A 17,945-nucleotide genomic window follows, 5' to 3' on the forward strand; every position below is an offset into this window, starting at 1 on the left:
TCATACTCTACAGTTTGTTTTCTAATGTTTCTACTGGAACTCAGGACCTCAGCACACTACCATTGAGTAACTCCCCCAGCACTTTATTTTGCCAACTCTCCACCTTTTAAACTTGAGTGCCTTTTTTTTTTTTTTGATGTGCCTCAGTGTAAGTTTCTTTGACTTCCCTATTTGAAGTTGTGTGTGGGGATTTAATTGTTGTTGTTTCTAGATGAGGTGTATGCCTTTTTATTTTAAATGTAGTGATTTTCAACCACAGTTCTAATCAAATGCTTGTTTTCTTCTTCTGTGGCTGCTGTTTGCATATGGAGGTGACTTTGACAGTGATCCCCAGATCTCTTAGATTCTGCCAAGCTTTTGTTTTTCTTTCTGCTCCTTAAAATTGTGTAATGTTCATTGTGCTATTTTAACTGCTGAGTTTTTTTCCATTTGTCTCCCCAGACATGTAAATTCTTCATTTTGTATACTTTAGTTTGCAGTGTGAGCATCTGTATAGTTCATTTTTATAATTTCCATTACTTCATTGGTTGTCTTTATACATTTGATAAGTATTGATTGTCTCTATCTTTTTCCTACCCGCCCCCTCTCTCTTTTCAGAAACTGAGCATATTTAAGACAGATGATTTACAGTCTTTGTTTAATAAGTTCAGTATCTGACTTTCTCAGGGCAAATGTTTTCTTTGTGTTGTGTGCTTTCTTTCTCCTTTTGTATTTGAATAGCTCATACCATTTTGTTTGCATGCTTCAAAATTCTTTGCTGAATACAGCAATGTTTCAACTATTTTTAAATGATAACTCTGAAAATGAATCACATTTGGGACTCCTAAATACTCATCTAGTTGGGATTTTGTTGTTGCTGTTTTAAACGTTAAACTGTAGTGTTTTGATTTATTTAAGGATGCTTCTTCCCATCCATTACCAAGGCATGGACTGAATCTCATAACGCCTGGAGGAATATTTTGATTATTCCAATAGTTATAATTTCTTAGGTTAATTGGTAATAAATAGAATTGTAAATTTCTACTAACTGGTATGATGCTCATAATCACTGCATATAGAATGAACGATTTCAGAAAAAAAAAAAAAGAGCTCCTTATTTTTTGATCAGAGCTCCTTGTCAGAAATATCCTGTGCACACAGGCACTCCAGGCATTGCATTTATGTCCTGGGGAAAACAGGGGTAGATAACACAAATGTTTTCATTATTTGTAATGCCTATCTCAGTGTACACTTGGAAAAAAACCAAATCTACATGTTAGATTTTTTAAAATTGCTTAAACTGACCACCCTTTCCTTTGCATTTGCAGTCAGTTTTGCTGTGAGCTTGGGAAGTTTCCTTTTTTTCCTCACCTACTTACCAGCTATTACAATGAATCAAAGCTTTGAGCACATGCCACCCAGGCAGAAGCTGATTTGGTCCTTCGACTTCAATGTTGGGATGGCATTTGGATTTAGATTCCTAGTCAATGCAGAAACAAGGAGTGAGTAGTGACCTTGTAAATTTTCCTGTGTTCTAGTAGATACATAATTGATATCTTACTGGTTAATCATAGTTTAATTTTGATTAATTTAATTTATTTTCGATTGCTAAACTGTCCTCCCAAATTTTCTTCTACTTTATACCAGCATATTAAGTGTATGAGTGGCTTCACAGTCTCTCTGGCAGTCCAGAAATTTCCTTTCTGTCTCTGCTGTAGCAGGCATCTATCCCTACACTTCAGTGATAACATTTCTCCAACATTATGCATTCCAGTGAGATGTTAGCATGCGTCATGGTGAGGAGGTGAACCATCATGAGGATACATAGCTCTGCTTAATTTTATTAAGTTCTATTTTCCTAACTTTTGTGTAGTTCATTTCTATCCCATTCATTTTCTCTGTGTATAGTGAGAGATAGTTTCAAGTTACTTATTCAGGTAACCTCTTAGAATCCTAAATTCTAAGGTTATCAGAAGGTATTAGACTTGCATAGAAACCTCTAGAAAGGACCAACAAGTGACTCAATTATGATACAGATGTAGACCTATCTTAGTTCCTCTGGCACCTAATTGAATGTCTCTTGCTTTGTCTTAGAAACTGGAATGAAATGGAGTAACATATTCCTACCAACGGATTCAGACAGCCTTTTATTTACCTATGTGCTAGGAATGCTTTTAGTTGATGCTTTCATATATGGCCTTGTGGCCTGGTACATAGAAGCTGTCTTTCCAGGAGAGTACGGTGTGCCAAAGCCGTGGAACTTTTTCTTGATGGTGAGTCTTGGTGCCTGTTATTTTTTAATGAATCCTTGTGAATTTATTCTAAAACATCTTAAAAGAACAACCACTAGTCAGTTTTATACTATCTACTACTGAGGTAGTAGAACAGACAGGAGAATTTTCTATACTAATTCAATACCATTTTCTTAATACAGCCTGAGCCCTCATGCATGCTCACACACACACGCGCACACACACACACACACACACACACACACACACACGCACATACACACATACACACACACGCACACACACACACACGCACATACACATATACACACACACGCACATACACACATACACATAATGGAAATAAAATCTTAGCGTCCTAAATTATTATTGCAGATATCTATAATTGTATGGGAGGAAACAATTCATGGGTAAGAGCTGGAAACTTACCAAACTGTACAAACGGTGAGTAATCAATCCACAGCATTTGCAGGACTGTGTTACAGAAAGACTATGTGTTTTTAAAGAACTTAGCAACACTGCAACTCTGGACATTAACACAAAGAAATTAAATCATATTTTGATCCTCATCACTGTCTTTTGTCTGTGTTTCTCACAGTCAGAGCTATAGGAAATAGATGAAAATCATGGGCCTATATGTTGCTCAGAAGAGATCAGATTTAGGACTCTCTCTGGGATATCAGTTTGTGTTAGTTTTCCTCTATTCTTCTCAAATATTTAATTTTGTGGGGCAGGATCTTTTTATTTTTGAGATAATAATTTTAATTATATTTCTCCCTTCTTTTCCTCTTTCCAGGTGCTCCTATATACCTCTCCCTATTCTTCAAATCCATGTCCTCTTTTTAAAAATATAATGTATGTGTATGTATATACACATAGATTCTTAAACATAGTCTTTTCAGTCCACTAATGCTACCTGTATGTAAGTTTCAGGACTAACCACTTAAAACTAGACAACCAATGGATGTGCTACCCCCCTCCCCTGGGGAAGGCCAACTCTTGCTCCCAGAGTTCCTCCATTGTCTATAGGTTTTGTGTAGGGTTGAGGACTTATCAGATCTTCTCTTTCTAGTTTGGCATGTTCCTTGTTCAGCTCCCATTAAGGTTGTGTTGGCGAGACTCTACGAGTGTAACTTCTGATATTACTAGGAGACATAATCAAGCTCCCTGATCCTCTTAGACTCTTCTCAGACCCTCTTTTATAATTCTCTGAGCCATAAGTGTGACAGCATTTTGTAAATGAATCCACTGGGACTGGACTCTGCATTTTTGTTTGCCTGTACTTTTCTGTTATGGTCTCCATTTTTGCAAATAGAAGTTCCCTTGATGCAGGGTGAAGGCTACACTTATCTGTGGGTTTAAAAACAAGTGTTTATAGATCGTTGTTAGCTATTATGCTGGTTTAATAAGGTCGTGGCTGTAGATTCTCCTCCAATAGCTATGACTTCACTAACCCTGAGTGGTTGGCTGGGTTTCTAGAACCAGGCATGGTCTCTTTCTTCTTGAGACAGTTCAAGAGAACTGTTGGTTACCACTAAGGTAAGTATGCCACTATTACGCCTTTAGGGTTATCATGCCAGACTCGTCATTGATTTGGTTTATAGGCTGGCTAGAACTGTTGGCTGCCTTCCGCCTTTGGAAGCTTGCATGGTGCTTTCCACTAGCTAGTCCTCAGAGAGGGGGCAGACAGGTCAGTTTCAGCATAGTAGATTCTTGGCCCTGTATCTAAAGTGCATGGTGTCTCTAGCAATATTTACTTTCTGCCAGCTGCTGTGGACAATATGAATCAGCCCCATATCCCACACCTGGAATTAAAACAAAAACATAATCTTGTGATATTTCTGTGATTATAAAGGGGAAAGGTAACAAAGGGTAGCATCAATAGGCTGTATGTTTTGGGAGTCTCTTGGACAGCCTTGACTAACAGCTCAAAAGACAGGTTCTCATGTCTGGTATTGGAGTGTTTTTTTTTAAATGGGTGTTCTTTCACTCTTGGAGAGAGAGAACAAGTAGCCCAGATAAGAAAAGTTTACTAAAACTCTATGTGTATATACTTATATGCAAGGAATTATGTGAATTATGGGATTATACATGGAGTTATGAGTAAATGAGATTTTTGGTAAATAATTAATAATATATATGTGGCCCTTTCAGACATCCTTTTTATTACTTAACCCAATTCCTTCCTTCTTCTGCATTTACTTCCATTCCTCTTCCATCAACTGTCTGTCCTTTTCCCCCTGCCAGATCACTTGTCTCTGCTATTTCCCTGTATGCTCTTCCCACTTTCTTCTGTAATTATCTCCCTCACCCTTTCTAAGAAGCCCATTCTTTTCCCATTTCCATGATCAGATAATTTACACCCCACCTTTCCCTTCTTCATTGCTCCCCAATGCTGGCAACAGTTCCATTTTACCTTTTTGGTTTCTGTAGTTACTATAAGCTATGATATGTATTTGCATCTGAAGTTTGGAACTAGGAGCCCAATAAGAAAGAACATGGGATTTTTAGATCTGGTTTGCCTCATTTAATATGATCTTTTCTAAAAGTTAGTGATTTAATTTTTGTTACAGATGAGTAGTATTTTACAGTGTGTTTGCCATGCATTTTCATTACTCATTAATCAGTTGAAGGTAATTTAGGCTGTTGTGTTTCCTATCTATTGCAAATAGAACCACAATGAACATGGTTGTTCTATTGAATTATACCTTATTGAATTATTTTCAGACAGGATGTAAGGGATAATTTTAATCTTTGAATTTATAAAGATTTGTTTTGTGTTCCAGGGTGTAGTCTATTTTTTTGACAAGCTTCCATGTGCAGCAGAAGACAAAATTAAGTCTTTGGTGTTTGAATTAAATAACTATAGATATATGTTAAGACCAGTTGTTATATGATGTCAACTTACTCTTGATGTGTCTCTGGTTACGTATGTCCAGATGACATGGTCTACTGGAGAAAGTAAAATATTGAAATTACCTAGTACTAATTAATGTTAATCACTGTCTTTAAATCCAACAATAGACTATTCTTTTAGTGAAATTGGATATGCTGAGTTTGGGGCAAATATGTTAGATAATAATGTCTTCTTGGGAAATGTCCTTTGAAAGATCACTTCTGATTAGTTCTAATTTAAAGCCTAAAGTTTATATTTTCAGATATTAGAGTGGTGGCAACTGTTTGGTTCCTGGTTCTATATCATTGGGTTACATTTGCCCATCTTTTTACTCAAAGGTGGCGCCAACCTTAGTCTTAAGACTAAGATATGTTTCTTGTAGGGAGCAAATAGCTGGGCTTTGTTCTTGATCAATTCAGTTGGTCTATGTCTTTTGATTAGGGAATTAAGGTCATTGATATTTAAAGTTATTACTGAAATGTGTGTGTTAATTGTAGTCATTATGCTGCCAACTTTTGCTTTTGTTTTGTATCTCCATGAGCCTTCATGTTTTGTTTTGTTTCTGTTTTTTTTAATTATTTTATTAGATATATTTCTTACATGTCAAAAGTTATTCCCTTTTCTGTTTCCTGTCCATAAGCCCCCAACCCCTGCCACTCCCCAATATGGATGTTTCCTCCATCCCCTTAGCCCCCCACATTCCCCTGCACTGCGGGTGCAACCTTGGCAAGACCAAGGGCTTCCCCATCCTCTGGTGCCCCAACATGGCTATTCTCTGCTACATTGTTGGGAGCGATGCCCTTGAAGCCCTCCATTATTGATGTTATTATTATGATTTGAGTTAAGTATGACTGGGTTCATGGAAAATCCCCAGCCAGCTGCAGAAGACTAATACAAATCTGGTGGTCAAGATAAATAATAATATGATAAAGTTCTCCTGCTGACTAATAATATGACAAACCTGTGACCTTTCTAACATCCTGTCAACATCAGCCGATTCCCTGACCACACGAATACTGTGTCCTTGTCCTGCATAAATGTTTCACACTTCCCCGCTCCCTTTGTTACCCATGTTATGGTATAAATTCAGCCTTGGGGAAAAATAAAATTATCGCCTTGATCAGACTCTTGTTTTGGCATCCTTCTTCGTGTCTCTTGTCCCCCATTCTCTTCCAGATACACCCAACACCCATCGCTTACACTACATATGCAGTTGGAGCCCTGGGTCAGTCCATGTATAGTCTTTCAGTTGTGGTTTAGTCCCTGGAAGCTCTGGTTGGTTGGTATAGTTGTTTTTATGGGGTTCCAAGCGCCTTCAACTCTTTCAATCCTTCCTCTAATTTCCCCCAAGGGGATCCTATTCTCAGTTCAGTGGTTTGCTGCTAGCATTGACCTCTGTATTGGACATGCTCTGGATGTGTCTTTCAAGAGAGATCTATATCTGGTCCGTTACAGCACTGATAGGTCTGCCTTTACATGTTACCGGATCTTTTTCCCTTACTGCTTTTAATATTCCTTCTTTGTTTTGTGCATTTGGTGTTTTAACTATTATACGACTGGAGGAATTTCTCTTCTAGTCCAATCTCTTTGGAGTTCTGTAGGCTTTTTTTATGTTTATGGGCATCTCTCTCTTTAGGTTAGGGAAGTTTTCTTCTATAATTTTGTTGAATATATTTACTGGCCCTTTAAGTTAGGAGTCTTCACTTTCTTCTATACCTATTGTCCTTAGGTTTGATCTTCTCATTGTGCTCTGGAGTTCCTGGATGTTTTGGACTAGGAGATTTTTGCATTTTACATTGTTTGACAGTTGTGTCAATGTTTTCTATGGTATCTTCTGCTCCTGAGATTCTCTCTTCTATCCCTTGTATTCTGTTGGTGATGCTTGTATCTATGACTCCTTGTCTCTTCCTTAGTTTTCGATCTCCAGGGTTGTCTCCCTTTGTGCTTTCTTTATTGTTTCTATTTCCATTTTAAAATCCTGAACAAACGTTTTTATTCAATTCCTTTTCCTGTTTGTTGTGTTTTCCTGTAATTCTTTCAGGAATTTTTGTGTTTCCTCTCTAAGGGCTTCTACTTGTTTACTTGTGTTTTCCTGCATTTCTTTAAGAGAGTTCTTTATGTGTTTCTTAAAGTCCTCCATCATAAAATGTGATTTTAAATCTAAATCTTGCTTTTCTGGTGTGTTTGGATAACCGGTATTTGCTTTGGTGGGAGAACTGGGCTCTGATGATGCTAAGTGGTCTTGGTTTCTGTTGCTTAGGTTTCTGCGTTTGCCTCTAGTCATCAGGTTGCCTCCAGTGTTTGCTTGTCTTGTTGTTTCTGAGAGTGACCTGACCCTCCTGTAGGCCTCTGAGTCAGCACTCCTGTAAAACTGTTTTCCTGTTTTCTTTCAGCCTTTCCTGAGAACAGGAGCTCTGATTTCAGGTGTGTAGGCACTCCTGATGCCTGTCTTTCAGTTCTAGGCTCTAGCAGGGATCAGAAGGGTCCTGTCCAAAATGGCAACCAACAGATTGGGAAAAGATCTTTACCAATCCTACAACAGATAGAGGGCTTATATCCAAAATATACAAAGAACTCAAGAAGTTAGACCGCAGGGAGACAAATAACCCTATTAAAAAATGGGGTTCAGAACTAAACAAAGAATTCACAGCTGAGGAATGCCGAATGGCTGAGAAACACCTAAAGAAATGTTCAACATCTTTAGTCATAAGGGAAATGCAAATCAAAACAACCCTGAGATTTCACCTCACACCAGTAAGAATGGCTAAGATCAAAAACTCAGGTGACAGCAAATGCTGGCGAGGATGTGGAGAAAGAGGAACACTCCTCCATTGTTGGTGGGATTGCAGACTGGTAAAACCATTCTGGAAATCAGTCTGGAAGTTCCTCAGAAAAGTGGACATTGAACTACCTGACGATCCAGCTATACCTCTCTTGGGCATATACCCACAAGATGCCCCAACATATAAAAAAGACACGTGTCCACTATGTTCATAGCAGCCTTATTTATAATAGCCAGAAAATGGAAAGAACCCAGATGCCCTTCAACAGAGGAATGGATACAGAAAATGTGGTACATCTACACAATGGAATATTACTCAGCTACCAAAAACAATGCCTTAATGAAATTCATAGGCAAATGTTTGGAACTGGAAAATATCATCCTGAGTGAGGTAACCCAATCACAGAAAAACACATATGGTATGCACTCATTGATAAGTGGCTATTAGCCCAAATGCTTGAATTACCCTAGATGCACAGAACACATGAAACTCAAGACGGATGATCAAAATGTGAATGCTTCACTTCTTCTTTAAAAGGGGGAACAAGAATACCCTTGGCAGGGAATAGAGAGGCAAAGATTAAAACAGAGACAGAAGGAACACCCATTCAGAGCCTGCCCCACATGTGGCCCATACATATACAGCCACCCAATTAGACAAGATGGATGAAGCAAAGAAGTGCAGGCTGACAGGAGCCGGATGTAGATCTCTCCTGAGAGACACAGCCAGAATACAGCAAATACAGAGGCGAATGCCAGCAGCAAACCACTGAACTGAGAATAGGACCCCCGTTGAAGGAATCAGAGAAAGAACTCGAAGAGCTTGAAGGAGCTCGAGACCCCATATGAACAACAATGGCAAGCAACTAGAGTTTCCAGGGACTAAGCCACTACCTAAAGACTATACATGGACTGAGCCTGGACTCTGACCTCATAGGTAGCAATGAATATCCTAGTAAGAGCACCAGTGGAAGGGGAAGCCCTGGGTCCTGCTAAGACTGAACCCCCAGTGAACATGATTGTTGGGGGGAGGGCGGCAATGGGGGGAGGGTGGGGAGGGGAACACCCGTAAAGAAGGGAAGGGGGAGGGACTAGGGGGATGTTTGCCCGGAAACCGGGAAAGGGAATAACATTCGAAACGTAAATAAGAAGGGGTTGGGGATTTAGCTCAGTGGTAGAGCGCTTACCTAGGAAGCGCAAGGCCCTGGGTTCGGTCCCCAGCTCCGGAAAAAAAAAAAAAAGAACCAAAAAAAAAATAAATGTAAATAAGAAATACTCAAGTTAATAAAAAAAAAAAAAAAAAAGAAGGGTCCTGTCCCTGATGCTCCTAGGTCCTTGTACCCAGGGGGCACAGTTGTCACTAGACGATTCCCATTTTGGTCAGGAATGTGGGCAGAGGGTAGTCTTCTCTGATGTCTCAGGAGTGTCCACACTTCTGAGGGTCCAGCTCTCTCCCCCACGGGATTTGGGTACAGGAGCTGTTTGACAAATTCAGTTCAGTCCTGGACGCAGACCAGAACCACAGGTACTGGCAGCTGACTTCCTATATTCTTGTGTCCAAAGGCACTGTGCAGTTTCCCCTTGGACCGGGGATGTGGGTAGATGTGTGCAGAAGTGGCAGTCTGTCCTGAAGTCTCAGGAGGTCTGCCCCTTCATGTTTTAATAATTATGGCCTCATATGTCTTTCTAAGTCTCTCTGATTTGCTCACTTTTTCTTCAGCCCAAAATATTGCTTCCTGTATCTTCCTTAGTTTTGATTTGTTGGGAATAATTAGTTTTCCAGTCTGCTTATGTTGTGGAAAAATTTTCTTTCTCCTTCAATCATGGCAGTTGGTGTATAATATTTAATGTTGTCTGTCATAGTCTTTTGGATTTGGAATGGATTTCATTGGGGTTTTCCAGCTTCAACCTTTCCACTGAGAAATTAACTGTTACCCTGATAGGTATACTTCTACATGTGACTGGAATATTTTTCTCTTGCAACTTTCAATATGTTTCTTTGTTATATATACTTAGTGTTTTAACTATAATATACCATGGGAATTTTGTTGCCTTTTGGTATTCTGTGTGCTTCTTATTTCTCTATGGGTGTGTCTTTCCTTCATTTGGAAAGATTTTTTCTATGATCTTGTTAATAATCTGGGCTATGCTGTTCACTTGACATCTCGTTCATCTGTCCCTATAATTTGAAGGTTTGGCCTTTCCATGGTGTTCCACATTTCCCAAGTGTTTCCTTTCATATATGTAGTGAGAATTTTGGTTTCTTTATAATCACAGAAATATCACAAGATTATGTTTTTGTTTTAATCCCAGGTGTGGGATATGGGGCTGATTCACATTGTCCACAGCAGCTGGCAGCTGGTTATGATTTGCCTCATGCTCTAGCAGAGGCATGATTTTGCCATCTGCAGAAAGTTTTTTTGAGTGTGCGACGTTTGGAATTCTGAAGACTTTTCAGAGGATACACACACACACACACACACACACACACACACGCACACACACAGAGAGAGAGAGAGAGAGAGAGAGAGACAGACAGACAGACAGACAGAGACAGAGACAGAGACAGAGACAGAGACAGAGAGAGACCACATGCTAGATTCCTGATAAAGGGGACTGTTTGGCCAGCTGGTGGTTGGATGCAGTTTGTTATGGTTTGTCAAGGGGCTGAAATTGGATATCCTGACAGTAAATATCAAACTTGGTCCCAAGGAACTTGACACCCCTAATCAACAGGAAGTAATCTAATGATATAGACATCCCCTTTCCCCTCATCCTTTTTTCTCTCCTACCTAGTGTCCGGGGAATTGGAAGGGTGGAATAGGTGTCGAGAAGAGCAGTAGAAAAAGGAACCCATAAAATAGCCAAAATTCCAGTTATTTGTATTTTTTAACTTTTTGTTCCTTGATTATTTGGTTTTGATCCTCTATTTTATCTCTGAGAGCTAATGTTCTATTTTCTACTTGGCTCATATAGGCTTTCCTTTTAGTTCTAAATTTGCTAGAGACAAAACAGATTGAGGAAGAGAGACTGTGGAATTGGTTGGGACTAGAGGCTGGGAATGTCTTGGATGGAATCGGGTGGACAGAGGGGGCTGTCCTGATGTACAGGTTGTGTTTCCTGCTCCAAGCCAAAGTGTGGGGATAGATAAATCTGGGTGTAATGTGAGGGAGTCTTGTGGTTTTGTGAATCGGTGGTGAGGATTCTGGCTCAAACCTAAGCTGCCTTGCAGTGAGGCAATGGAAAGGCTAGTCTAGGCTGGTGCACAGATTGTAAGAACCAGGGTAAACCAGGTAGGTTGAGGCTAAGGTGTGAGGCTTGGTCCTAGTAGAAACCTAGAGGTTGGCTGCAGCCCAGGAGATGTTGGACTAGACAGTGGTAGGTGATATGGGATCCTTGGGGGCCTTAGGGTTTGTGCTGCACAGGTGTGGGTGGCCAGACTAAGACTGGGCATTTGCTGTGAGTCCCAGCAGAGGGCTGGAGGGTTAAAGAAAAATGAGAATCTGTTTGCAGGGGTACTGACCAAGCTAGATCCAAAGACATGAGTCTGCAGACTAGAGTCTAGAGAAGGACATGGGAGTCTGGGTATGGAGTCCATCTCAAATAGCTATGATTTTAATATGATAGTATATTCTGAGCCATTGGGATTCAAATTATAGCTACCTTGCTCCAAAATCTGATCTCACAAATTGTATGCAGCCTAACTCATTACAAACACTATTAGGTTAAAGTGTTTTCTATCATGTTCTTTCTTTTCCATGCCACCAATTAAATTATTTTTATTCCTTAATTAGCACTCTTACTGGTTTGGAGAATCACGTCAACAAAAACCCGAAATAACCCAATTTTGTAAGAGAGTTGAAAGCAAGTATTTTGAAGTTGAACCAACTGATTTGACAGCAGGCATCCAGATCAAACACCTACACAAGGTATTCATTGTCCCATGACCCTCTTCCTAACAAGGCTGGGATTTAATTTGTATTTACTGTAAACTTTTGATGTGAGAAACACCCAAATATTCAAAATTTTTATTTATTTATGCTAATAGGTCATAGTCATTGTATTTACTTCTCAGAGAAAGAAAAAATGTTATCTTTCAGTACTTAATGAATATTTAATTCTTCTACTAGAAGATAATCTGAGCCATATGAACTGTGGTGTATAGTCTGTAAGTGCTGCCTTTTTAAAGTAGTATCTAATGGAGCTTTGCAACCTTGAGTGCATAAATATCAATCTTCATGTGCTAATGTTTTCCATTCATCTGCTGCTTTCTCCTTTGCCCTGGGTGGTTTTCGGGGGAGGTGGAAGTGACACTTGAGCCAACAGTTTTGCTGGGTTATCGTTAAGTATAAAGCTCAAGTGATTCATACGTTTTCTAGTATTTCCTTCTCTCTCAAGGGCCTATGTAAGCTTGAGCTCTGAGCTCCTAACTCTATAGCTTGAAGACACTCCAGAATGTAGATGGTGTTTATTCTCTTATAGACTCTTCCTATCTTTGTTATATTATAAGCAGTCTCTATTTTTCTTTTATCCATCTAGGTGCAACATTTATCTTTTCTCTAGACTCCAAGCCTTTATCAATTTTTTGTGATTATTAGTAATCTATAATATATTAGAGGTGTAGTCAGCTTATTCAAGCAACACATGGGCTATGACCATTCCCCAGCTGTACTTACTGTGTATATACATATATCCCATATATACATATACACAAATATATTCCATATATGTATATGAGTATATCTTTCCCTACCTTTTGCTACTAAGAATTTTCTCTAATGCATATATAGAATACTTCACCATTCCCTATACTTTGCTCCTACACTTGCATATTCAGGATCATGAAAATGTTCAGAAGAACTGAGGATCTTGTATCCTGTTCATTCATTCTTTTTTTTTCATTAATTCATTCTTGCTCCTTGGAACACAGCAGTTCAAAAAAGGGAGAAAAAGAACAGAAAAGAAAGAAAAGAAAAAACCAGGAAAGGTCCACTCAAGGAATTTTCATTCTAGTGTGAGTGAAAGTATCTTAGCAATTGAAGAAATAAGATAATTATAATGTATGTCAATGCCACTAGGGAAAAAACTGATAGTCACATAGCAATTCAAAAGTGGAATGGGGAAATGAAATACATTAGAATGTACAAGGAAGCTTCTCTAGAAACCTGGCCATTGTGAATGTTGGCAGTCCTACCCAAAAGTCAGATCTGTTGAGGAAAAACACCTCAGCCCACATCAGTTGTTTCTTATGTTAATGGCTACCTGAAATGGATGGCTCAGCTTGGCTTTATGTCACTATTTACAGTTTGGAATTGGCTCTGGAGACTTTAACATTGGTTAGATGAGGGATTAAGACTTGGTGGCTGGAAGAAATGGGTATTAGTGGACCAACCCTATTGACTATAGGACAACCCAGAATTGATTCATTAGCTGATTGGTGACTTTTTAACTAATCCTTTGGGAAATCAAGGGCTCTAGTTTGGATGCAAGAACTTAAAGCACGTTTTAAAGCCCAGAGCTTATGTGTAGTGAAAATACTTGGGAAAAGACCCTTACTGCCATTTGGTGAAACCCGAACTAGAATTCTCATTGTAAGGGATGTATCTGGAGGAATGTCTGTTTTAATTCTACATGCAAGGGCTTGATTCTTAGGTCATACAGTTACGTTCTGTGTTTCTTAAGTGCTTTACAACTCAATTGTTGTTTAATGAAAAAACAATAAAGTCTCTTTAAAAGTTTGCATGGCACCTACATTTACTGCAGATTTGCACTGTCTTTTCTGGGGGTCTCTGTCATACTTCAGTCACCAGGCTGTTTCACCTTGTAGGTAAATTTAAATGGTTTTGAAAATTATTTAGCTTCTACTTGTTGCTAGACTGTAAGTGGTGCCCTTTCTAGCTTTTTTCACCCTGAACAGAAACATTGCTCATCTACATGAAAGATATTTTAGATGAGCTGTCAGGATGGTTTCCAGCTGGTCTGCCTTCAAAGGCATGTGTGCATGCACACACACACACACACACACACACATACACACATACACACACACACACCATGCTCTGTTTCCCCTCTATCTCTTTCTCCCTGTTTCTGTGTGTGTTTCTGTATGATTTATGATATGTGTGTGTGTACACATACGTGTATGCATGGTCACATGAATATAGTTATATGCCACAGTTCACACACAGAGGTCAGAAGACAAACTGTTTTTGTTTTTTGGTTTTTTTTTTTTTGTTTTTTTGACTGTACATGCCAGATAAGATGGCTTACTAGCTTTAAAGAATTCTCTTGTTTTTGCCTCCCATACTCCTGTTGGAGCGTTGGGACCATGGATGTGTCCAGCTTTTATGTGGTTTCTGAGGATTAGAACTCAGATCCTTATCCCTGCACAGCAAATGCTTTTGTCCACTGAGCCATTTCCTCTGTTCCCCAAATACTGACTGAAGAAGATTGTGGGCATTACCAGCTTCATTAAAACAAAGCAGGAATAGATGGGATTGTTCAGGGATAGATGGTACCCCTACTATGTAATTCTTAAACTCACACATCTTTAAATAGATTTCTTCTCTTTGCTATTTTTCCTTATTACATTCTATTTCCCCATGATATTAATATGGTGTCTCATTTTGTCCATGAAGAGTTGCTGTGAGTACCTGTTGTTCCAAACTGATTATAAAGGCTGCATAGTTCACACTTATGGGCTTCCCCCAACAGGTATTCCAAGAGAATAACATCACTAAAGTCGCCATCAATGACTTGTCTTTGAACGTATATGAGGGACAGATTACTGTTCTTTTAGGACATAATGGGGCAGGAAAGTCCACTACTCTGTCCATCCTCTCAGGTAGGTGTTCAGCTCAACCCAGAAGGGACCCTTACTCAGAAACTGGGGATAATGCAGTAAGATTTGCATGATATATTTTAATAGTCTGCTTTGTCTTCAAGTTCATAAGTAATGTAAAAGTTTAAAACTTCATGTTTGCGGGGATATTACATAACAATTAACTACCAATATTTAAAGAAGACAGTACATTTTTAGTATGTATGTATCTAAGAACAGAGCACCAAAATCCTCAAAGCAAAACCTAAAAGATTTGAAAAAGGAGTGAACACACTTGCATCTCAGAAATTAAAAAACACAGAACTGAACCAAACAGCTCTCTGCACCCAAATCCCATGGGGAAGAGAGCTGGACCCTCAGAAGTGCAGACACTTCTGAGAAATCAGAGGAGACTACCCTTCACCCAATTCCCAACCCAAGAGAGAATCATCTAGTGCCATCTATGTCCCCTAGGCAACAGGACCTAGGAGGACTCAGGGGCAGGACCCTTCCAGTCCTGCCTGTACTGAGAGATGAGAGCCAGTTTCTAGAAGTGCCTACACACCTGAGAGCAGAGGTAAGACCAACTTTTCTGCTCCAAGTAACCTGCCTGGTAGAATCAGGACACATGAAGGCAGAAGTACTCTGGGACAGGACACTTCCAGTTTCTGGCTGTGCCCAGAACTGAACTGATCCCATCCCATAGCTCCCTGCTCCCAAATCCCTTGGGAGAGAGAGCCGAACACCCAGAAGTGTGGACCATCCTGAGACCGCAGGACAGACTGGTGCTTCTGCCCACCTTTGCCCACATCCCTGGCCCAAGAAGAAACTGTATAGTACCTTGGACACAGGAATATAGGGGCAGTCAGTAGCAGGTACCTGCAGTTCTGGTCTGCACCCGGAACTGAACTGAACTTGTCAAACAGCTCTCTGCACCCAAATTGCATGGGGGAGAGAGCTGGACCCTCAGAAGTGTGGACACTCCCAGGAAATTAGAGAAGACTACCCTCTTCCCACATTCCCAACCCAAGAGGGAATTTCCTAGTTTGTGTGCCCCCTAGTTGATGGGGCCTAGGAGCACTCAGGGACAGGGCCCTTCTGGTTTCTGCCTGCATTGAGAGCTGAAAGCCAGTCACCAGGAGCACCTACACACCTGAGAGCAGAGCACTCTGTTCCCAGAACCAGCTGAAAGAAAACAGGAAATCAGGTCTACAGGAGTACTGACACACAGGCCTACAGGAGGGTCAAGCCACTATAAGAAATGGCAAGACAAGCTATATCAGCAGAGACAACCTGATGCCAAGAGGCAAGTACAGGAAACCAAGCAACAGAAACCAAGACTACTTGGCATCATCAGAGCCCAGTTCTCCCACCAAAGCAAATACTGGATATTCAAACACACCAGAAAAGCAAGATTTAGATTTAAAATCCTATTTTATGATGATGACGGATGACTTTTAGAAGGACATAAATAATTCCCTTAAAGAAATACAGGACAATACAAGTAAACAAGTAAAAGCCCTTAAAGAGGAAACACAAAAATCCCTTAAAGAATTACAGGAAAACACAACCAAAAAGATGAAGGAATTGAACAAAACCATCCAGGACTTAAAAATGGAAATAGAAACAATAAAGAAAGCACAAAGGGAAACAACACTGGAGATAGAAAACTTAGGGAAGAGATCAGGAGTCATAGATGCGAGCATCACCAAGAGAATACAAGAGATAGAAGAGAGAATCTCAGGGGCAAAAGATACCATAGAAAACATTGACACGGGGATCCGGTAGATAAGGGCACTAGAGCAGCAGGTCCCGTGCGCCCAAGACACCAGAGAACCTGAAGGGACAGATCAGATAAATAGTTCTCTGCACCCAAATCCCATGGGAGGGAGAGCTAAAACTTCAGAGAGGCAGACACTCCTGGGAAGCCAGAAGAGACTACACTCTGCCCACATTTCTGACTCCAGAGGAAAATACCAAACGTCATCTGGGACCCTGGTGCACAGGGGGCTCCCAGAAAGGGCGACGCAGGTCCTCCTGGTTGCTGCCCCCATGGAGAGCTCATAAGCAACACCCCACGAGCAAACTTGAGCCTCGGGACCACAGGTAAGACCAACTTTTCTGCTCCAAGCGACCTGCCTGGTGAACTCAGGACACAGGCCCACAGGAACAGCTGAAGACCTGTAGACAGGAAAAACTACACGCCCGAAAGCAGAACACTCTGTCCCCATAACTGGCTGAAAGAAAACAGGAAAACAGGTCTACAGCACTCCTGACAGGTCTACAGGCTTATAGGACAGTCTAGCCACTGTCAGAAATAGCAGAACAAAGTAACACCAGAGATAATCTGATGGCAAGAGGCAAACACAGGAACCCAAGCAACAGAAACCAAGACTACATGGCATCATTGGAGCCCAATTCTCCCACCAAAGCAAACACAGAATATCCAAACACACCAGAAAAGCAAGATCTAGTTTCAAAATCATATTTGACCATGATGCTGGAGGACTTCAAGAAAGACATGAAGACCTCCCTTAGAGAAACGCAGGAAAACATAAATAAAGAAGTAGAAGCCTACAGAGAGGAATCACAAAAATCCCTGAAAGAATTCCAGGAAAACACAATCAAACAGTTGAAGGAATTAAAAATGGAAATAGAAGCAATCAAGAAAGAACACATGGAAACAACCCTAGATATAGAAAACCAAAGGAAGAGACAAGGAACTGTAGATACAAGCATCACCAACAGAATACAAGAGATAGGAGAGAGAATCTCAGGAGCAGAAGATTCCATAGAAATCATCAACCCAAAAGTCAAAGATAATGTAAAATGGAAAAAGCTACTGGTCCAAAACATACAGGAAATCCAGGACTCAATGAGAAGATCAAACATAAGGATAATAGGTATAGAAGAGTGAAGACTCCCAGCTCAAAGGACCAGTAAATATCTAAACAAAATCATAGAAGAAAACTTCCCTAACCTAAAGAAAGAGATACCCATAAGCCTACAAGAAACCTACAGAACTCCAAATAGATTGGACCAGAAAAGAAACCTCCCGTCACATAATAGTCAAAACACCAAATGCACAAAATAAAGAAAGAATATTAAAAGCAGTAAGGGAAAAAGGTCAAGTAACATATAAAGGCAGACCTATCAGAATCACACCAGACTTTTCGCCAGAGACTATGAAGGCCAGAAGATCCTGGACAGATGTCA

At 40.1% G+C, this 17,945-nt stretch overlaps 1 protein-coding gene across 1 annotated transcript in view; it reads left to right on the forward strand.

The window, feature by feature from the left end:
• Positions 1–17,945, forward strand: part of Abca15 (ATP-binding cassette, subfamily A (ABC1), member 15) — a 120,023-nt gene that overhangs the window by 25,942 nt on the left and 76,136 nt on the right. Inside the window, 4 exon segments of the mRNA NM_001106293.2 lie at positions 1,308–1,481; positions 2,074–2,252; positions 11,704–11,838; positions 14,624–14,753. Coding sequence (NP_001099763.2) covers positions 1,308–1,481; positions 2,074–2,252; positions 11,704–11,838; positions 14,624–14,753 — 618 coding nt within the window.

The sequence above is a fragment of the Rattus norvegicus genome, chromosome 1 (assembly GCF_021556685.1).
Source record: "Rattus norvegicus strain SHRSP/BbbUtx chromosome 1, alternate assembly SHRSP_T2T, whole genome shotgun sequence".
In the NCBI taxonomy this organism is placed as follows: Eukaryota; Metazoa; Chordata; class Mammalia; order Rodentia; family Muridae; genus Rattus; species Rattus norvegicus.